This window comes from Heloderma suspectum, chromosome 6 (genome assembly GCF_057233095.1).
Source record: "Heloderma suspectum isolate Gila_16-S chromosome 6, 16-S_ref, whole genome shotgun sequence".
Classification (NCBI taxonomy): Eukaryota; Metazoa; Chordata; class Lepidosauria; order Squamata; family Helodermatidae; genus Heloderma; species Heloderma suspectum.
In genome coordinates this window covers 107350820-107371867 of record NC_139463.1, presented here as the reverse complement: position 1 = coordinate 107371867, position 21048 = coordinate 107350820, and the positions used below count along the sequence as shown (strand labels likewise).

Here is a 21048-nt window from a genome sequence, read left to right as displayed (position 1 = left end):
ACCTCTTTGGCTCTGCCATTTAAAGAGGCCTACTCACGTTTTTTGGGGAAGAGTCCTTGTGTCATTAGTATGAGAGCAATATTTTTCTAACCTATTGATGCAACATCTTCACCAGTTAGAAGGGGAAATCATAAAGCAAGTTCTAACATACTTCATTTAATACAATATACCCATCTAATTGCAGCATAATCCCTAAACACTACCAACATGTCCTTGCCTTCCTTTTTGCCATTTTCGAGATCAACAAGAATGCTGAATTCTTACCCAACACCACACTGGGATCCAAATTTTACAACAATGCTTTTAATTCAAGGCAAACCTGTGAGAACACTCTGCATCTTCTCTTTAATGGACAAGAGGTTCCGCCCAATTACAACTGTGGCAAGCAAGATAAAGTAATGGCTGTAATAGGAGGGCTTATCTCCCAGAACTCCATCCAGATGGCCAACATCTTGAATATCTACAAGATACCACAGGTATTTGTTTAGAATTAACACATCAAAACTGGGTAAATGTAAAATCCCTGCACAGCACACTCATATCTTTTTTTGACTGCACTGCCATAACAGTATCCATATCAATTCTTGGAAATGCAACCAACAAAACTGAGAATCCAGTCGTTAGTGGCTGCATGACAGAGCTGTAAACTTGGGAAGTATAGTTTCTTCCACATATTTAGAAAGCACTTTTGGGCCTTAGTAGTAATCATGAAAGGTGAGTTTGCTAGAAAATAAAGATTGGGCAGTTAGAATCCACAGTGTTTGTTATAGGATTATATTGAATGAGAGGAACATGCTAACCTTTGTAGATGGATGGATGGAGTCATTTCTGGCCAATGAAAAGGTTTTTTCAGTCCTGAAAGCATTTTTTTCCTCTTAGCTCAGCTATGGCTCTTTGGATCCAGCACTGAGGGACAAAACCCAGTTCCCTTCTTTCTACCGGATGGTTCCAAATGAAGGTCCTCAGTATTTTGGAATTGCTGAGCTACTCAAACATTTTGGATGGAACTGGATCGGTCTCATTGTTTCAGAAGATGACAGTGGAGAAACCTTTCTTCGGTCCCTGAGGCCAAGGCTTTTACAGAGTAATATTTGCATTGCTTGGGCACAGGTGAGCCCAAAAGTGACACTATTTTTACCATATGAAAGAATTCAAGAAAAACTGAGACCAATTCATTCAGCTCTCACACTGAATGAAGTCAATGTGATTCTTGTTTCTGGAGACAGTGAGTCTCTGGAAGGCTTACGATTGGCCTTAAATATAAAAGAAATTGTTTCTATGCATCCTACAGAGAGAGTGTGGATCACTACGGCTGAATGGGATCTCACTGCTTTAGGAACTGTGAGAAAATTTGCCCCTAAAACCTTCAATGGAACCTTGTCATTCAGACTGCATACAAACATGATGCCAGGATTTCAAGACTTTGTTGAGAAGATAAATCCTTTCCAGTCTACTCTTCATTTAATTGGACCATTCTGGTTTACTGCATTTTTCTGTTCTCTCCCTACATATAATCTCTATACCCGGAGCAAGAGAAACTGCACTGGGATGGAGAAGTTGGGGAGCCTCCCTGGAACTGTGTTTGAAATGGGAATGTCTGGCCAGAGCTACAATATCTACAATGCTGTTTATGCTGTCGCACATGCTCTCCATGCCATGGATTCATCAAGAACCAGACAGAAAGCAACGAGAGATGGAGAAACACAGGATCTCTGGGAATTTCAGCCATGGCAGGTAGCTGCAGTTCCAGCAGTCAAGTCACAATATATCTTCAAATATTATAGAAGAATTAATCAGAAAGATGAAACTATAAGTAAATCAACAGCAGAACATAGAAAACCATGTTAGCAGACATAATTTATGAGACCACAACATAAAATGAAGGTCTCAGCTTGTGTCTGGAACAGGAATAGAGAGGGAACCATAGGTCATGAGTCATCCACAAATTTATTTTCGTCCCTTTTAAAGCCATGCAGGAAATGTGTAAGAATCATGCATTCTCTGAAATACGTCTTCCTTTAGCATATCTTGAAACTATTGCTAACCAATGGATTTCTCTGGATGACTCTTAATATTATAACAGAGGGAGAGAAATCTTAATCTACTCATTACCATTCATAATTTTATAAACCTCCATCTACCCAGTAAAAAAACAACAGGCCACGTAAGAAAGATTAAAAAAAAAAATAGAGCAAGGCTTTGCAACAAACCCAGATGGCAACTCTGTACCCATATCAACATGTGCTATTTTCTGTCAGTGCTGCCTTTCTGCATTCTTCATAGTGGAAACCCTGGCATGGGGGCACCACAATCCAGCCTGTGGAGCCTCTTAGGGTTCTTCTAGTAGACAGGACTTAAGCTCCAACCCCATCCCTTGGAGGAATCTCCTCAGGGCATCCCCACCATTATCACTGATCTCAGGGGGTCCATGCAGAATTCTCCTTTCTGTAGCACTGAGAAGATACTTGTTGTGCAGACAGTGCATTGTCTAAGGTGTGCTAGGAAGATGATAGTTGTCTGTTGGTGCACCGATTCATGTTCCTTGATATCTTCCTTCCCACCCCGGAAAGACAATTTAAAATGTTTGGAAAGTACAAAATCATCTAGATATATTTCTGGTGGCTATGATACTAGGCTAGTCAGTACTGAAAGTCGGCTTTGCATATACATGCTATTCAACCATTACTCACTGCTTGACCTTTTTCCTCTTTTTTTTTTTTTTGGCTTTCCTCTTAGCTTCATGTGTTTTTGAGAAATATCCGATTTAACAATAACGGTGGTGAAGAAATATTCTTTGATGACAATGGGGACCTGGCAGGGGGATATGATCTCATCAACTTGGTCACTTTCTCCAATGCATCTTTCCAGAGAATACAAATAGGAAAGATAGATCCCCAGGCTCCTGCAGGGAAAGAGTTCATCATTAATGGAAGTGCTATTATTTGGAATCACAAATTTAATCAGGTAGGAATTATAATTGTCATCCTCATCATCATTAACAACAAGACTTTAATATAGCCACCATGGATATTGGTATCAGGGTTGGGTGACACTGGGTTTAGCAATGGACATACCCAATGGAGACACCCCAAAATTCCTGAAAAACAATGGTGACATTAATGCATCTGATGAAGTGGACTGTTGTCCTTGGTAGCTTAAACTAAAATAAACTTGCTTAGGTGGAAGTGGGATTGGGTCCACTTGGTCCAGTTCTTTTCTCCACCACCCCAAGCGAGAGTGTAGAGCAGTAAGCAGGAACTAAATATTGCCCTTCTGAGCAAGTGGACAATCAATGAGTGGTCATGGCAGCAAGAAGCAACTTCATTAGAGGGCTGTGATCAGTCATGGGCCATTCTGATGCATTAATGCTATGGCATGTACCCAAAGATGCTGATCTGATTGTGTCCTGATGAAAAAGAGATGTAGCTGAGAGTTACAGCAATGCGGGGAAAGTAGCTCATTCCATCCCAAATGTCCTTCCTTTTGGTTATCATTAGATGCTGCCCAGTTCCACCTGTGTCGAGAGCTGCCACCCAGGACAGAGCATGTTGGTCCAGCAGGGGAAGCAAGTGTGTTGCTATGGTTGTGTTGAGTGCTCCCAAGGGAGGATTTCAGTCCAGATGGGTAAGTGAAGGATTGTCATAGATATCATGGATATCATAGAATCATAGGGTTGGAAGGGGCCTACAAGACCATCGAGTCCAACCCCCTGCTCAATACAGGAAGCCTGATTCCCAGGTGGTTTCCCATCCAAGTACTGTTACTTAGACAAAAGACAAGACGTTTCACAGCCAGGTGTATTTTAATTCCTCTTACGTTTCTCTAATCACAAATGCATGAATATGGTTACTATGAACATTGGTATGCAAAGGAAATGCTGACACAAATACTATCACTGATGCTGAAGAAAGAGGATTTGTTATATGAGCTCCAGTCAATGGATTCCAGCTAAACAGAGGAAACCTTCATGAACTCTGGAGATACTAAGCATTTGTTCATTACTTTCAGATGCAGACCAATGTGAGAAATGCCCAGAAGATCAGTATCCAAGCAAGAATCAGGACCAATGTATTCCCAAAGAAATAATCTACCTTTCTTATAAGGAGCCCTTGGGAGCAGTTCTAGCATTCTTAGCTCTTTCCCTTTCTGTGATCACAGTGGTGGTGGCGTGGAGCTTTGTTCAATTCCAAAATACTCCCATTGTCAAAGCCAATAACTGGAGCATCACGTGTATCCTTCTCTCTTCTCTGCTGCTCTGCTTTCTCTGCTCCTTCTTATTCATTGGCTGGCCTGGGAAGGTGACCTGCCTTCTGAGGCAAACAGTGTTTGGGATCATCTTCTCCATTGCTGTGGCTTGTGTGTTAGCAAAAACCATCACTGTGGTTTTGGCCTTCATGGCCACAAAGCCTGGAAACAGGATGAGAAAATGGTTTGGGAAAAGACTGGCAGTCTCCATCATTGTTCCCTCTTCTCTTTTTCAAACTGGCATCTGTGTTGTGTGGTTGGCAACCTCTCCCTCATTTCCAGAATGTGATAAGCACTCCCAGGTTGGCGCAATCCTAGTTCAATGCAATGAAGGCTCAGCCCTCGCGTTCTACTTTGTCCTGGGCTACATGGGTTTTCTGGCCCTCATCAGCTTCACTGTGGCTTTCTTTGCCAGGAAGTTGCCTGATTCTTTCAATGAAGCCAAGCTGATCACTTTCAGCATGTTGGTCTTCTGCAGTGTTTGGGTGTCTTTTGTGCCAACCTACCTGAGCACCAAGGGGAAATATATGGTGGCTGTGGAGGTCTTCTCCATCTTGGCCTCTGGTTCTGGCTTATTGGGTTGCATCTTCCTCCCCAAATGCTACATTATTATATTCAGGCCTGAGCTGAATGCAAGAGAGCAGTTAGTCAGGAAAAACTATAATTAGAATTTGGGGAAAGGGGAGTGACATCATTTTCAGGAACGGTGGCGTGAGAAAGAGGGCAGCTTGCATGAAATTGAATTCTCTCACTTGACTGCTGGGAACTATTTCCTTACCTGATTTAACTAAAAGTGCCTCCACTTGCATGGACAGTGGTTTCCCATGAAATCTGGGGTTGCATTTTGGTGACTTTGGTGGTAGTACCTCAGTTTCCATTATTTCTGTCAGTGGAGGGGATTACCCTTATTTAAGAAGAGGTAGCAGAGGGGTTAGAACTCATTTTTTTTAGAAGCAAAAATAATTTCCAGAAATCTTTTTTTTCATCTCCCCAGATGCTACTGGACTTATGCTTCAGGATGATGTAGTGTTTTCCCATTGGCCCATTCTTCAACAAATGGGAACTCCGCTACACTTTAACTGCCACTCTTCTGCTGCCTAAAGTGGCAGCAAACTTTTTTGTTGGTTTGTTAGAAGAAAAAAGAGAATGACAAAAACTATTCTGGCTAGGGTTGGCGGAAAATTTCTCCCCGAAACTTCGGGGGGCCGAGCGCAAACGTGTTTGGCCCCCCGGAGAAATTTCGGGGAGAAATTCTCTGCACCCCCCCACCCCCCGCACCCCCCCAGGACGGGACTTACCTTTCTCGAATGTCCCTCCCGGCGGTGGGTCCCGGCGGCGGTTCGTCGAGTCTTCGTCTGGGGCGGGGGCGGCAGCCGATCTTTTGACCGGCTGCCGCCGCCGCCATTCCAATAAAAGTAAAAAAAAATAAACGCCCCCTTGATAGGCTACGTGACGATTAACGTAGCCTATCATGGCTAGATTTGCAAAGTCAGCTGTGATAGGCTACGTAAATCGTCACGTAGCCTATCAGGGGTGACTTAAAAAAAAAAAAAAAAGAGCGTACGGCTAATGGCGGCCCCCATAGGGAGCCGCCATTCACGTTCCTTATTTGGTCGCTGTAGTCTACGTAAAGATTTACGTAGACTACAGCGACCAGATAAGGAACGCGAATGGCGGCTCCCTATGGGGGCCGCCATTTGCGTACGCGCTTTTTTTTTTAAAGTTTTTTTTTAACTTTTTATTTCGCGGCCGGGCAAGGCGAGATGCCTCCTCCCCAGCCTGAATTTTGGCCGGGCGAGGCGGGAAGCCTCCCCCCCCGGCCTGAACTTCGGGGGGAGAGCAGCGAAGCGCCTCCCCCCCACCGCGAAAAGCTGCGAGACCAGGTAAGTGGCTTTCGTTAGGGGTGGACGAAAGTTACTTACCTGCCCTCGAAGGACGTTCACGGTGGGGGGGAGGTGCTTCGCTGGTCCCCCCGTGAAGTTCAGGCCAGGGGGGGAGGCTTCCCACCTCGGCCCGGCCGAAATTCAGGCCGGGGGGGAGGCTTCCCGCCTCGCCCGGCCGCGAACACGAAAGTTAAAAAAAAAAAACAAAAACGCCCCCTGATAGGCTACGTGACGATTCACGTAGCCTATCATGGCTAGATCTGCAAAGTCAGCCGTGATAAGCTACGTCAATCGTCACGTAGCCTATTACAGGTGACTTTAAAAAAAAAAAAAAGCACGTACGCTAATGGTGGCCCCCATAGGGAGCCGCCATTCCGGTTCCTTATTTAGTCGCTGTAGTCTACGTAAAGATTTATGTTTAAGGGCAACGCTACAGCGCAAATAGCGTTGCCCTTATTTTCGCCGTAGTCTACATAAATCTTTACGTAGACTATAGCGACCAAATAAGGAACGGGAATGGCAGCTCCCTATGGGGGCCGCCATTATCCGTACACACTTTTTTTTTTTTTTTAAAGTCACCCGTGATAGGCTACGTGACGATTGACGTAGCCTATCACGGCTGACTTTGCAAATCTAGCTGTGATAGGCTACATGAATCGTCACGTAGCCTATCAGGGGGCTTTTTTTTTTTTTTTCTTTCATTGCAATGGCGGCGGCAGCAGCCGGTCGAAAGACCGGCTGCCGCTCCCGCCCCGCTCGAACACCCGCCGAACCGCCAGCCGGACCCGCCGCCGGGAGGGACATTCGGCGAAGGTAAGTCCCGTCCCGGGGGGGGTGCGGGGTGTGGGGGGGTGCGGAGGATTTCTCCCCGAAACTTGTTCGGGGGGCTGAACATGTTGGCGCTCGGCCCCCCGAAGTTTCGGGGAGAAATTCTCCGCCAACCCTAGCTTTTGTGCACTCCTAATTCTGGCCTCTTCTTAAATCGGGGCAACAACCCCCTACAACCAAAATGAACAGTTTTTTTTAAACACACACCCACACCTGAATATTATGACATTACTGAATATCATCACAATATTAAAGGGATGTTTTTATTCCACCCATGAAACTTCTCAGAAATACTGGGCCAATACTTCAGCCCAGCTTTAGGTTTCACTGCAGCAAATCCTTATCTTATATGTCTTCAAGGCTGATTGTTAGGTTTGCAGGAGATGAAACCAGTCTCTGGCTTGCCAAAAGAAGTCTGCACTGCTGTGAAGATATGAGGCCTACAGAGTAGGGATGGCAGAGAATTCCGCCACGGATCTCGGTGAGGCCGAATGCCAGTGCATTCTGCCCCCCGAACTCTGTGGCGGAATGGCCTGCCACCCCCCTGCCACCCCTGCGGATCCCCCCTGGGACGAGACTCAGCTGGCAGCAGTGGCTCTGGCGGCACCTACGGTGGTGGCGGCAGAGGCTGGTCTTCCGGCTGGCTGCCGCCATTTCCACTCTTGTAAAAAAAGATTTACGTAGCCTATCATGGCTAGGTTTTAAAAAAAACAAACACAACGTGATAGGCTACATAAATCTTTACGTAGCCTATCATGGCTGGGTGGGTTAAAAAAAACCAAAACCGCGTATGCACATGGCGGCGGCTACGGCCGCTGCCATTTGCGTTCCTTATTTTTGCCTGTCTTAGTCTACGTAAATATTTATGTAGACTATGACAGCGAAAATAAAGGGGAACACAAATAGCATAGTGGGAGCTATTTGCGTCCCTTTTTGATTCCCCGTTTTAGCATATGTAAATATTTACGTAGATTAAGAGGGCAAAAATAATGAACGCAAATGGTGGCAGCTGTAGCTGCCGCCATTTGCGTACGCGGTTTTGTTTTTGTTTTTTTAACCCAGAGCTGCTGCAGAGCACAGCCGGCCACGGAGGATTCTGGGGGGGGGAGGAACGGAGCGCCTCCCCACCCGTCGAGGGTTCTGGGGGGAGGGACGGAACGCCTCCCCCCCACCATCAACATAATCTGCGGAAAGGTAAGTGACTTTCGTACATCCCTACTACAGAGACAAGGAAAAAGGTCAGGCCTAGAGGCCCGGATTTTTTGTTGGGAGAGAATATCCCTGAGAGAAGTAGTTTCATTTCTTTGGTCAAGTTTCATTTTCCTGAGTCAGGTTTCATTTCTTCAGGTTTGAAATGGTACTTTTGGTTTTGGGGAAGGAAGGGATAAAAAAGGAGAGGGAACCAGAGAGAGAGAGAGAGGAGGAGGAGGACCAGAGAGTCAGGAAGAGAGAGCAGGAAGAAGCAGCCTGAAGAAGTCTAAATGCAGCTAGGGTAGAGGAACTTGCAGTTTTATACTTTTTATTTTCTTTTAATGCCTTTTGTATCATTCAACTCTTTTGAGAAAATACCTTTAGTTGTAATTCCTTTGCTTTAATTTACCAGTAAACTGTTGTGCTTAACACCCAAGTGTCTGAAGTGTCTACAGCCTAAACCCCACGTTATTGGGAGGGGAAGTTTAAAAGAAGGAAGGTGGGAGTCTTAAAGAGGCAAGAGACCCCTAAGGACTTGCTCAGGGTGTCCAGGTGATAAGTGGAACCCTGACAACTGCTCAGACCAGTCAGCACTTGCAGCTTTTTAAAGGTTTCAGTTTCTGCCTACAAAGCCACCGTGTTAGCTGTGATCTATTGGATCTATTTAGACAAATCAAGCCGTGGTGGAACACAAAATCAAGGCTGCACATTGCCCAAAACAGTCATCAAGCAGGGACGTTAGAGAATTCCGCCACGGATCCCAGGGGGGCCGAATTCCAGTGAATTCAGCCCCCTGGAATCTGTGGGGGAAAGGATCCCCCCCCCTCCACCCTGTGAAAGCCCCACGAAACGGAGCCTACCAGGCTGCGGCTGCAGCTTCGGCTCTGACGGTGGCGGCAGCGGCTCCGGCTGCTGCCAGGCTGGTGCGGATGCAAATGGCATCCTGAGTAGGGGCTGCCATTTGCATCCCTATGGTAGCCCATGATAGGCTACGTAAATATTTACATAGCCTATTACAGCTAAAGCAGGGACGCAAATGGCATCCCCTATGCCATTTGCGTTCCCGTTTTATCCACGATAGGCTACGTAAATATTTACGTAGCCTATCACGGATAAAACGGGAACGCAAATGGTGTAGGGGACGCCATTTGTGTCCCTGCTTTAGCCATGATAGGCTACGTAAATATTTACGTAGCCTATCACAGGCTACCATAGGGACGCAAATGGCGTCCCCTCAGGATGCCATTTGCGTCCGCACCAACCTGGCAGCGGCTGGAGGCCCCGCTGCGGGTTGGTCTGGCTGGCGGCTCTGCAGCCTGGCCGCAGAGCAGAGCCAGCCAGGCAGGATTCCAGGGGGGAGGAACAGATTGCCTCCTCCCCATCGAGGATTCCGGGGGGAGGAATGGATCGCCTCCCCCCACCTGCGGAACCCAGCGGAGCCAGGTAAGTGGTCTTTTGTACACCCCTATCATCAAGCTTTCCCTGGAAGTGTCACAGTGTTAGCTAAATCCATGGCTGGCCCAAGACATTTTGCTGCCTGAGGTGGACAAGATGGTACCCCCTCCCCAGTCCACATGTGGAAGCTGACTGCATTGGCGGTGGATCTTATTTCAATGGGATAGCATCCTCCAATTACAGCTGAGGCAGCAGGCACATTTATGGGCCTCAGCAAAGTCATGAGGAATGCACAGCTCTGTCCTTCAACCGACGAGAAGAGCAAGAGAGGTCATGAAGAGTATCCTGGAGGCTGCTGCGGGCTCTCCAGCACCTGCCACCTGAGGCCATAGCCTCAGTCTCCCTAATGACAGGGCCAGCCCGGGCCAAATCACTGTGCTAGCAGCTGGTCTATTGGATCAATGAGTCAGTGGTGTCGCACGTGTTTGGGACTCTTAGGCCCCAGGATCAGTCTCTTTATATCTCCAGCTAAGGCATCTGAGGTAGAATACAGAGAGACAGTGAGCTGAACGGAGCATTGGTCTGACAGAGAGGAGCTTCTGACATCTTCGCGGGATCGTGACGTGAGCAGGGGACGGTAACACTCCTGCCAGAGAAGTGATGGGACTGGGTCTTTCACTCTCTGTTCTTCCAGTGTCAATGTACATGTTGATGCAACCTTTTTAGATGCTTGTGAGAATGTGTCTTCCCGCATTCCTACCTGATTTGTACCTAGGTCCTAGAATCCTGTTTAACCCAGGGTACGGATCAAGGATACAGCTGTACCTGGGCTGTTTGAATGCACAGAGGTTCATGTGATCTGATGAATACACGTTGCGTTTAGGTCGCTGTGTAAAGTGTAGCCCCCTGCGTAGGACGGCTGGTGCACAAGCCTTTTTGGCCCTGACAAGCTGCCATAGGAGCTTCTGAATCTTTTGTGAGGCCATTTCGATGGGGAAATGTGAGAGAAGAAAGAGACCAAGGGAGAGTGAATAAAAAGCACCAGCTAAAGAAGACAATGGAGGAGAGAACTGCAGCCAGATGCCCCAACAAAGTCACCTAGCAGCAGCTTTGAGGGCAGAGAGTGCCATGCTGGGCCCTACAACTTCCCAAGGCTATGCAGCAATAGAAAGATCTGAGATGAGTGACCCTGTGAGCTGGATAACTGACTCACTGGATTCCATCCTTGCCTAATTTGAGTCTTACCTTGATATATCTGACATATCTCTGTTGCTTCCTTCCCTCTTCCTCTGTCCTTATTAAATAAATGAGTGCTAGCAAATATTCTTGACTTTCATTTGCATTTGTATTCAGATTTCAGCGATCCATATAAGTGTTTCAGTGGGTAGAATCTATCTATCTATCTATCTATCTATCTATCTATCTATCTATCTATCTATCTATCTATCATCTATCCATCCACACACATACATACACACACACACACACACACACACACACACACACACTTGGATTACTTATATTGAAAATGGTTTAGGTAAAACTAGTAACTTTTTTTACTAGAGCCCAATCTTTGCAAGCCCCTGAACATACCTGAACTTATTTCTGTGTAGAGAAGCAGTAGTATTTTTGTAAGCAGGTGCTTGATTTTTTTTAACGTCATCCATTTAATCAGCACCCCCAAATTCCCTATTTCTACAGTATGTTAATCAATAAGCCTGAGTACAGCAGCAGTGTGTTACAATATTCTTTCACGTGTCAGACGCCCCTGAATGAACACATACACACACTTTTACATGTGAATAACGGCACGATTGTACAGATCAGCAATCTGCGTACAGTGGCTCTGAAGGCTGAGGAGCGTCGCTGGGTTAGCTTCCCTATCACTAGAGCCTAGGGTATATTGAAATTTGCCAACATGTCCGCAAATTTTGTGGAGGGATGATTTGGCGGGGGGGTGGAAATGCGAGCCATTTCATCTACTTTTGGGGGTCACAGTGAAACTGTTTGGGGCAGCAGTGGGGAGGACTTGCTGTCGCATGGTCGTGGGAAGGTAAGTACCGGAGGAAGCTTCCTCTTTCTTTTTTTAACTTTAAGCGATGTGCTGGCTGCGTGACAGCATTATTAGTGCCATGGGTGGTAGCAGGCGAAGGACTAGGAATGGAGCTATTCTTTCCTGGTAGCTGCCATTCCCCCCTCTCCTCAGGATGCCTCTTGATAGGAAGATGCTACTTGCACAGGCAGCACCATTCCACCAGTGCCCCAAGATGGAATAACAGTCTAGACTAGACAATTTGGGAATGTTGCCTTTGGGCTGGAGAGCAGAGGGGAAACACACTCGAGCCCTATTCAGGCATTCAGGTAAATAGGATGAATGAGTATTAATGAGCATTAGGAGTAGGGTTGGCGGAGAATTTCTCCCCGAAACTTCGGGGGGCCGAGCGCCAACGTGTTCGGCCCCCCGAACAAGTTTCGCGGAGAAATCGTCCGCCCCCCCCGCACCCCGCCCCCCCCAGGATGGGACTTACCTTTCACGAATGTCCCTCCCGGCGGCGGGTCCCGGCAGCAGTTCGTCAGGGGCAGGGGCGGCAGCCGGTCTTTCGACCGACTTTCGACCGGTCTTTCGGTCTTTCGCCATTACAAGCAAAGTAAAAAAAAAAAAAAAGCCCCTGTGATAGGCTACGTAACGATTAACATAGCCTATCACGGCTAGATTTGCAAAGTCAGCCATGATAGGCTACATTAATCGTCACGTAGCCTATCACGGGTAACTAAAAAAAAAAAGCGCGTACGGCTAATGGCGGCACCCATAGGGAGCCGCCATTCACGTTCCTTATTTCGTCCCTGTAGTCTTTACGTAGAGTACAGCGAAAATAAGGACAACGCAAATAGCGTTGCCCTTATTTTCGCCATAGTCTACGTAAATCTTTATGTAGACTACAGGGACCAAACAAGGAACGCGAATGGCGGCTCCCTATGAGGGCCGCCATTTGCGTACGCGCTTTCTTTTTTTCAAAGTCACCCGTGATAGGCTACGTGACGATTAACGTAGCCTATCACAGCTGACTTTGCAGATCTAGCCGTGATAGGCTATGTTAATCGTTACGTAGCCTATCATAGGGGCGTTTTTATTTTCTTTTGAAGTTCGCGGCCGGGGAGACAGGGCGCTTCTCCCCGGCCTGAATTTCGGCCAGGCGAGGCGGGAAGCCTCCCCCCCGCCCTGAATTTCGGCTAGGCAAGGAGAGAAGCCTCCCCCCCCGGCCTGAACTTCGGCCTATCTGAGTAAACATGCAGATTATTGCAGTGTTAGTAATAAATCTTCAAGTTTCTAGATGTAATTCTGCTTCATTTTCATTGTCTATGGGTAATTTCTGCTATTTCAAATCGTCCCCAGGATTTCTAGTATGATTTTTGTGTAAGATAGCTTCAGCTATTGGGTGGTATATAAACTAACTAACTAACTAACTAACTAAGATACATTATTGTTCTGCTTGGTTCTCTGTTTATGGGTATCTGTGGCTGTACAACTATCAGAGAAACATTCATTGAAAAGAAGACTTCTGGACTCAGTCTTTGACTGACAAATCTCTATTACATCAGGTAAGAAGAAGGCCTCATTATAGTCAGGTGAAACTATGCTGTATCTCCAACATTCCAGTGAGGAGTGAGACAAGGGTGAGATGTGAGCACTTATGCTTGAAAATCTGAGAGAATTCCATATAAACCACTTTGACATGGAATTAATCTTGCTTTCTTTCATGAGTCAGTGCAGAATGCATCACTAAACAGTGTGGTGTAGTTGTTAGAGTGTTTATGGTGTGGTGTGGTGGTTAGAGTGTTGGACTGGAACTCAGGAGATCAGGGTTCTGTTCCCACTCAGCCAGGAAGCTCATCAGGTGACTTTGGGTTAGACTCTCAGCCTAATCTACCTCACAGGGTGGTTGTGAGGACAAAATAGAGGAGGACATGTAAGCTGCCTTGGGTTCCTTGCAAGAGGAAAAACAGCGGGATATCAATGAAATAAATAAATAAATAAATAAATAAATAAATAAATAAATAAAACGTACCACAGTCCATTCTTTGAATGCCTGAGCCAAAGCAGCACAGCTTCCAGGCCAACCCTGAGCCCCAGTTTTCACCTCTCCTTTTTAAAACTAACACCCGAGAACTCTCACTGTAGCGTTGTGATCATTTTATTTCCCTGTCATGAAATTATTATTTTTTTAAAGGGAAAATGAATAGCCATAATTCTTTTCTCATAGCCATATAGAACCCCACTAAAGTTGGAGGGGGCATTTTTCTTGTTGATTGGGAGACATAAACGTGAGGGAAGCAAAGAGGACCCCAGCTCCAACTGCAGTATTCCTTTTGCCTTTCCCCCACACAAGAACACCTACCACCAACTGCCCTAATGGAAGGAACATCAGAGGCCTAGCTCCTGTTCCAGTGGGGCTGGTTGTTTTGTTCTGAATGTTTTGAATGTGTGGTTTTTGGTGTATCCATTCTATTTTATGATTGAATGAGAGTTTTAATTAAGTTTATTTTAATCTCAGTTTTGTTACTGTTAGCAAGGGATGTGCATGTCAGCAAAACTCGAGCACACTGAAGTTCTCCGAATTCCATCTCAAAGCTCATTCTGACCTGGGTCGCTATCAGATTGTGAGCGTTGATTTTTTTCTTTTCACATGAAAATCTGTGTGTATTTTCATGCGTATTTTTCAAAATGTATGCATGAATTGTGTGCATCTTTGAAATATACACATTCTTCTCCCATTGATTAAAGCATATTTGTGTGCCTTTTTCAAAAGTACGCATTTTTCCATCTGCATTTTTCAAATGTACATGTGCCGTGGAATGCAATTTTTTGAGTCCACGAATCACATTGCAAGCTTGGAAGTGTATAGATTTTAGCCACAGATTGTGTCTGAGTCTGTCCAAACTGGGTAAATCCTGATCAAAGATGAACTGAAATGAATTTCTCATACATCTGTACTGTTAACCAACTTTGTATGATGGAAAGGCTGGGTATGAATTAAAGATAAATACATCCATACGTCAATACAATGTTGTAAGCCACTTTGAGGAGATCAGTTGAAAACATTATGAATAAATCTGACAATATGTTAGGGGAGAGCAAAGTATGGGAGCACTCTGTTATTATTTCCATTTCACACCTTTTCCAATCTTCATTTGTCTAGAGACCAACAGATACATCAAGTGATGGCTGTGAAGGAAGCCTGCCTATTATGGCTGCTTTTGGCATTTCCCTAGATGGGGATGGGGAGTGAAACGGAGGGGATATTTGAATTCTTCAAATGGAAGCATGTGGATTTTCCAAAGACTGAAGCCCCAAATAATGCTGTTTACTGCCAAAATATTATGGAGGGTAGAGCCCATACCCACCTATATTTCAATACTTACATTCATGCCTCCGACAGTGAGCTGAGAGATATCTGCACTTATAATGGGCAACCTATTTCTGGGGAATATAGAACTGACTATCGCTTTCCGCTCACTCACTGTGATCAGTATGACAGTGGTTTCCATGGTTTTAGCTGACTTGGAAATTTTAAGGTTTTGTGTAAGAATGGAGAGCCAGTGGAATATAGAGGATTTCCTGCTTAGACTAAGTGAGTCATTGCTAAATGCAGCAGTGCCTTTCTCCCTTCGGTTCTGAGGAAAAAATATAGACATCGGTTGGAATAGATGTGCTGTTCTGCTTAATTATGTAGTGCCTTAGGCCAGCCTGGCTCTGGGTTGGAGCCAGATACTTAATACACCCATTGGAATTAACAGGGCAACTTAAGTCCCATTGATTTCAATCGGTTTACTCTAACTATGACTAAGTCTGTATCAATCCTCTGTCTTGAGGGTTACATTTTCATGCTCCTCACTTTTGGGCCTCCATCTGCCCACATGTTTGTAATCAGGAAATGGGCCAAATGGCTCTCTCTTACATTTGGTATGTGTCTGTGTGTGTGTGCCCCAGTCTCATCTTGCTGTAGACAGTCTATTGCCAATGTCTGACAATTCCATGGTTTAGCAAATGTGTGTTTTGGAGAATGCACACATTTGTATACATTTCTAAAGAAGCTCACTCCTGGGGCTAGAGAGTCCCCTGTAGGGAGTAGCTTTTTTCCTACCTGGAGCCCAGAATTTCTTAGCATTTCCCTGGGTGGAATGAGAGCTTGCAAAACCCTGATAATTTCCAAGGTGAACAAGGGGATGCTCATCCATCCATCCTTCACCACCACCACCACCATTTCAGTAGGTTTCACAAATAAACAGTCCTATTTTGTGGCAACATGCTGTCTTCTGCAATATTGTGTAAGGGTGCAATCCTATAGCTGCTAGTGGAATCAAATGAGTTCAGATTTTTATGAATCTGGCCCATGGTTCAGTAGGGCACTGTCTTTTCCCCAGTCAGGCAGAATCCATGGACTTGTGGACCATTTTTCTAACTTCCTGGAATTTTCTGCAAATTTAGTAATAGAAAAACTTGAAAAATAAAAAGGAAATAGCCAAAAATGTACATTTCCCCCCTAGGCAAATGTGTGAAAATGCTCATTATGGGGGGAGCTGTGCATTTTGGGGGGATTTGCGCAAGTGTGAATTTGTGCAAATTTGGAAACTAAAAAAAAACCCTGATTCCATCAATGAGTGGATGATGAAACAAAAGGTACCTGACAGTCCCTGAAACACAGATGGAATGGATTCTATATAATCCAAGAATGGAATGGATTTTATCTAATCCACATATAATCCACACATCCCTAGTCAAAGTCCATCCTTTACTGAGCTTACAATGAGATTCTCAGGAGGGAAAACGTTATTTCCCCCTCCACTGTATGATGAGGGAAATGATTGGTTGAAAAGCCATTAAATGGTTAATGCACATGGTAACCCCGAGCTGGGATATTTTCTCTCTCTCACTTTCTCTTCCTGTGTAGACCTCTCCATACTGGTTTTGGTTTCACTTTTGCCTTCGTTCTCTGCCTACTTCAGTTGCAACCAGGAAGATGTCTGTTAATATTAAGTAAGGGTCCTGTTTAAAGCTTGCAGTTGTCTACTGTCTCAAGTGTGGTCAGACAAAACTCACTTTGAAAGAAAATATGCAATGAAAAATGTATGCATTTGAAAAATGCGTGTGAAACTATGTGTACTTTTGAACAATGCACACAAACACACTTTAATCAATGGCAGGAAAATGCCCACACTTCAAAAATCTGCATAATTGATGATAAATACATCTGGAAAGAGAATTGTACAAAAAGAACAAAAACACTTCTCGCAATCTGAGATACAGATACAGATAGAATTACATCTATATCCTACCTGACTTCCATTGTGGAACTCAAGGTGGCTACATGTGGTTCCCAGGTGGTCTCCCCTCCAAGCACTGACCAGACCCAGACCTGCTTAGCTTCAGCAAGGTGGCTGCCTCATGTGCCTTCAGACGATGCCCTGGATATGGACATGATATGGATGCAGATAAAAAAAAAAAGAATTGATCCATGTTGTATGTTTTAATTTTGTTTCATTGGTTTCATTATTTTGTAATGGGAAATGAGTAATAAATTCCAGCAATAGCAACAATAACGTGATTTAGTTTTTTCTATAAACCAGCCTGGAATCTATTGCAATTAGGGGTTGTTTATGAATATCACTATCTCTCCCACTCACTAAGTAGTACAGAATGCAAGCAAGCAAAGTTCACCCACGATCGAAGGGAGGAGAAGCAGGATTGGATCTGGCATAAGGAAACAGAAGTAGCCACTGTCTGCTGGAATGTTTAGAGAGACCTTGTTTACATCACACACAGAGTTCGATGCTCAAACAGAGGATAATGATTTATTATTAATAATACACAAATGTAGCCATAGCATTCTTCATAGTGCAAAGTGTTTTTCAGTCCTCTTTACCTCCCTAAAGCAGTTTATATACTGATCATAATGGAAGCACAGTTAGTTTATGGATAAATTATATCCCACAAAAAAACTGTGCAATTCTCTCCCTCCCCCCCCCCCCGCAATGTAAACATCTACCCTTGGAGACAGATGCCAGTCTGGAAATGTCCTTTTAACCCCAGTAGTCTGCCTGAGGTGCTTTCTGGTAGTGCTGAAAACAGGCAGACAAAAGAGAGCAAAGAAAGAGAAAAGGAGAAGAAAGGGAGTAGGCACATCTTATAGCAACAGCCTGATCTATACTATGCTCATTCCAGATTGCTCGCCTTCAGCTCCATTCCAGTTCAGCTCTTCTGCTGAAAAGGGAATAAGAACTACAGTGGAGGCTGGGACAATGGACAGTGAACAGGGAGGATGGAAACCTTCCTTCTTTCTTCCCTACTGCCCTCTGCCCCTCAGTGCAACCTCAGAGCCCTCAGAGCATTGCCTCATGCAATCTATCTTTCTGCAACCGTATCCTCTGTTTATGTTTGTTTACTATGTATGTTTACTCAGAAGTCAACCCCATGGAACAAAGCAGAACCTACCTCTGACTAAACAAAAATCCAGTCCGTTGTTGGAACCACTGAGAAACAAGGGGGAGCTATCGGCATGTTTCAGAGAACCCCAAGGTTTACAGAAGCACAGCAAATCTTCTTGGGAGGAGTCCTAAGTCAGCCATCCCCCCACACAAAAAAGCATGTGTCTATTGAGCAATCAAACAGCTGTAAGATGCACACACAGTTCAGTCTTTTTCTAAGCCTCATTATTTATTATCTTTGTCACCCACCATTCCTTTAAGGAGCTCAAGAAGATCTAGATGCCTCCCCCCACCACCATTTTATTAGCCATGTGAGTAACCTAGGCCCATTGTCAGTGAAATTCACAGCTGACTGGGGATTTGAACCTATGTATCCTGTGGTCATTCAGCTTCCTGACCAATACACCACATGCTCTCAGGGTCTCATGTTGGCCTAGATCCAATTCTCCATGGGTTCCCAACTTGCCCTGTGCCCCCTTCATGTAAACAAGGAGCAAAGCTGGTAGTGTTAAGATGTTGGTCTTTGTTGATTTTGTTCAGCAGAATGGGACAACCAGGAGAAGCAGTATTTATTTATTTATTTATTTATTGCATGTATATCCCACCTTTTTTCCTCTTGCAAGGAACACAAAGTGGCTTACATTATCCTCCTCCTCCTCCATTTTATCCTCACAACAACAGCCCTGAGAGGTAGGATGGGCTGAGAGTCTGTGACTGGCCCAAAGTCACCCAGTGAGCTTCCAGGGCCAAATGGGGGCTAGAGCCTGGTTCTCCTGGCTCCCAGTCCAACACTCTAGCCACTACACCACACTGGCTCTCTTTAAGATCTGTGGACCTACAGGTTGATTGTAGACTTCTGTCAAATGGTGAGCGTGGGCACCAGTGACTTGAAATAGTTCTTGGTAAATACAGGAATTCTCCCCTAAGCTGAGTTATCTTAGTTGGGACAGTGATTAGCCAACGCATCTATTAATGGTTTATATCCTTCTGGGTCTGATTTTGTCCCTCCCTGTCTACATGAAAGTAAAACTATTGATCCTATCTGTAGCAGATCTATGAACTCCAGAAGATGCAAACTGTGCTGAAACCACCGTGATGATTTGCAGCAAAACATTGCACAGCTCCAGCCAGGCTGAAACTGAGACCTTGTGGTTCTGTGGGGAGCTTGCAGCGGGTGTGGACAATTTAGGTTGGGGAGGGGGGGTCACCTATTTTCCCTTTCTTTGTGAACATCCCCAGACCTTTTCCCACTGCATTCTAAAACACCAAAAGAGTCATGTTCAATGTCCGTCTCTTGAAACCTGCCTGTATAGTGTTGGGAGGAGAGTTTTTAAGCCCCGTGGCTTGTATCCCACCAAACCTGATCCTCCCTCCAGAATGATACAAGTGGTTAAATGCTCAAGTGGGCCAATTCCCCATTATCCTCCCCCACCAACCATTTCATATCTAAATGCTTAAAAAAAAAAAATCACAACCTGATTGTCTATACAGAAATAACTTTTCATGTTTCTGTATAGCACAACTGTGTGACAGGAACCTTTAAATAGGACTACCTCAATAGAGGCTTCATAGTGACTGGGTTTGCATGACAGGAGAACCCATCATGGACAACTAGCAATGACTGGTTTGCATGATGAAAATCATGCAAACGTGTTTGTAATTTTTTTAGAATTACTTTCCCCCCATTCCTTTGCAAGTTGGACAGATTTGCCTTTCTGATATGTGTAGTCCTGCCTGGTCAACGACCTTGTATATTTCAGCTGTCAAAGCGAGTTAAGTGGAGTAGGTTAATATACAGGGAAACAGACAAGGGGAGACTGCACACAGGGAAATTTTTATTTATTTATTTGCAATATTTCCATACTGCTCCACATCAAAACATTTCTAGCAGTGAACAGCAAAGATAAAAGAATAAAACACCATGTTGAAACAATTACATTTGCACACACTTGCCAAGGGCTGGGGGAGGGGAGGGATAATGGTTAGAGACAGGAGGAGCCCATTAGTGCAATTGAGAAGCACCGAAAAGTGGGGGGGGCATATCTGCTACTTAACAAGCCAGTGTGGTGTAGTGGCAAGGGTGTTGGACTAGGAGCTGGGAGATCCGGGTTCTAGTCCCCACTTGGCCATGGAAGCTGACTGGGTGACTTTGGGCCAGTCACAGACTCTCAGCCCAACCCACCTCACAGGGTTGTTGTTGTGAGGATAAAATGGAGAGGAGGTGGATAATGTAAGCCGCCTCGGGTTCCTTGCAAGAGGAAAAAAAAGGCGGGGTATAAATGCAATAAAATAAAACAAACAAACAAACAAAAAACAATGTAATCATTTCGTGTTTAAATGTTGAACTGACACTTGTCAGCGTCTTGCTTCCATTCAACACTTCTCTGAGTCTCCAGCAAGCCCAGAAAGGGGAAATATTGGCTCCCTGCAACTTCTTGCAGCTCCTTTTCAGAGCAGTTACTGCTGTGCTGTGGTTATGGTGCCCCCCCCCCCGCCACCGCCCTAAACTCTAAGAAATATCTGTGCAAGTTTCAAGGCAGGGAAGTAAATGGAGGGGAAATTGGCACAAACTTAGAGGCTTGACAGTAAAAGGAGAATTTTGTGCAACTTCATTCCCCCCCCCCCTGCACACTTTTGGTGCAGCTACTTCTCCCACTTCTCCCCACTTTTTCTCTCTCCACTTTGCTCCCTTTGACAACTGGAACACACAAGGATATTGACAAGGCAAGTGTACACATATCAGACAGGTATATCTGTGCGCTTGCACAGGAATGGGAAATGATGATGATAACCACAGCAACAACAATAACAATAACACAATTGCACCATTTTCAGGTACTGAAGAAATAATAATAATAATACAATATGATCCCATTTGTGTGTCTCCCGAAGCACCGAAAAATAATTTTTAAAAGGTGGCAAACAAAAAGAGATAGTGATCAGAGTGGGGAAGGTGCCAGGATAAGGAGGCAAGATGGGTTCTGCCATGAAGGACACTGGGATACGTGCACGAGCCAGCTGG

General features: G+C 45.0%; 1 protein-coding gene across 1 annotated transcript; it reads left to right on the top strand.

Annotated features, from left to right (window-relative positions):
• Window positions 1-230: 230 nt before the first annotated feature.
• LOC146342343 (vomeronasal type-2 receptor 26-like) lies at window positions 231-4913 on the top strand. Its single transcript, XM_084807810.1, has 5 exons — window positions 231-476; window positions 880-1734; window positions 2737-2964; window positions 3498-3624; window positions 4009-4913. Exons 1-5 carry the CDS (start codon window positions 399-401, stop codon window positions 4911-4913), a joined length of 2193 nt encoding a protein of 730 aa, XP_084663936.1. The 5' UTR covers window positions 231-398.
• Window positions 4914-21048: the final 16135 nt, after the last annotated feature.

Excerpts from the sequence above, each read along its gene's own strand:
- LOC146342343 (XM_084807810.1), top strand. The coding sequence starts at position 399 with ATGGCTGTAATAGGAGGGCTTATCTCCCAGAACTCCATCCAGATGGCC. Across the intron at positions 2,965-3,497 it reads GGAATCACAAATTTAATCAG|ATGCTGCCCAGTTCCACCTG; the intron begins GTAGGAATTATA and ends GGTTATCATTAG. Across the intron at positions 3,625-4,008 it reads GAGGATTTCAGTCCAGATGG|ATGCAGACCAATGTGAGAAA; the intron begins GTAAGTGAAGGA and ends CATTACTTTCAG.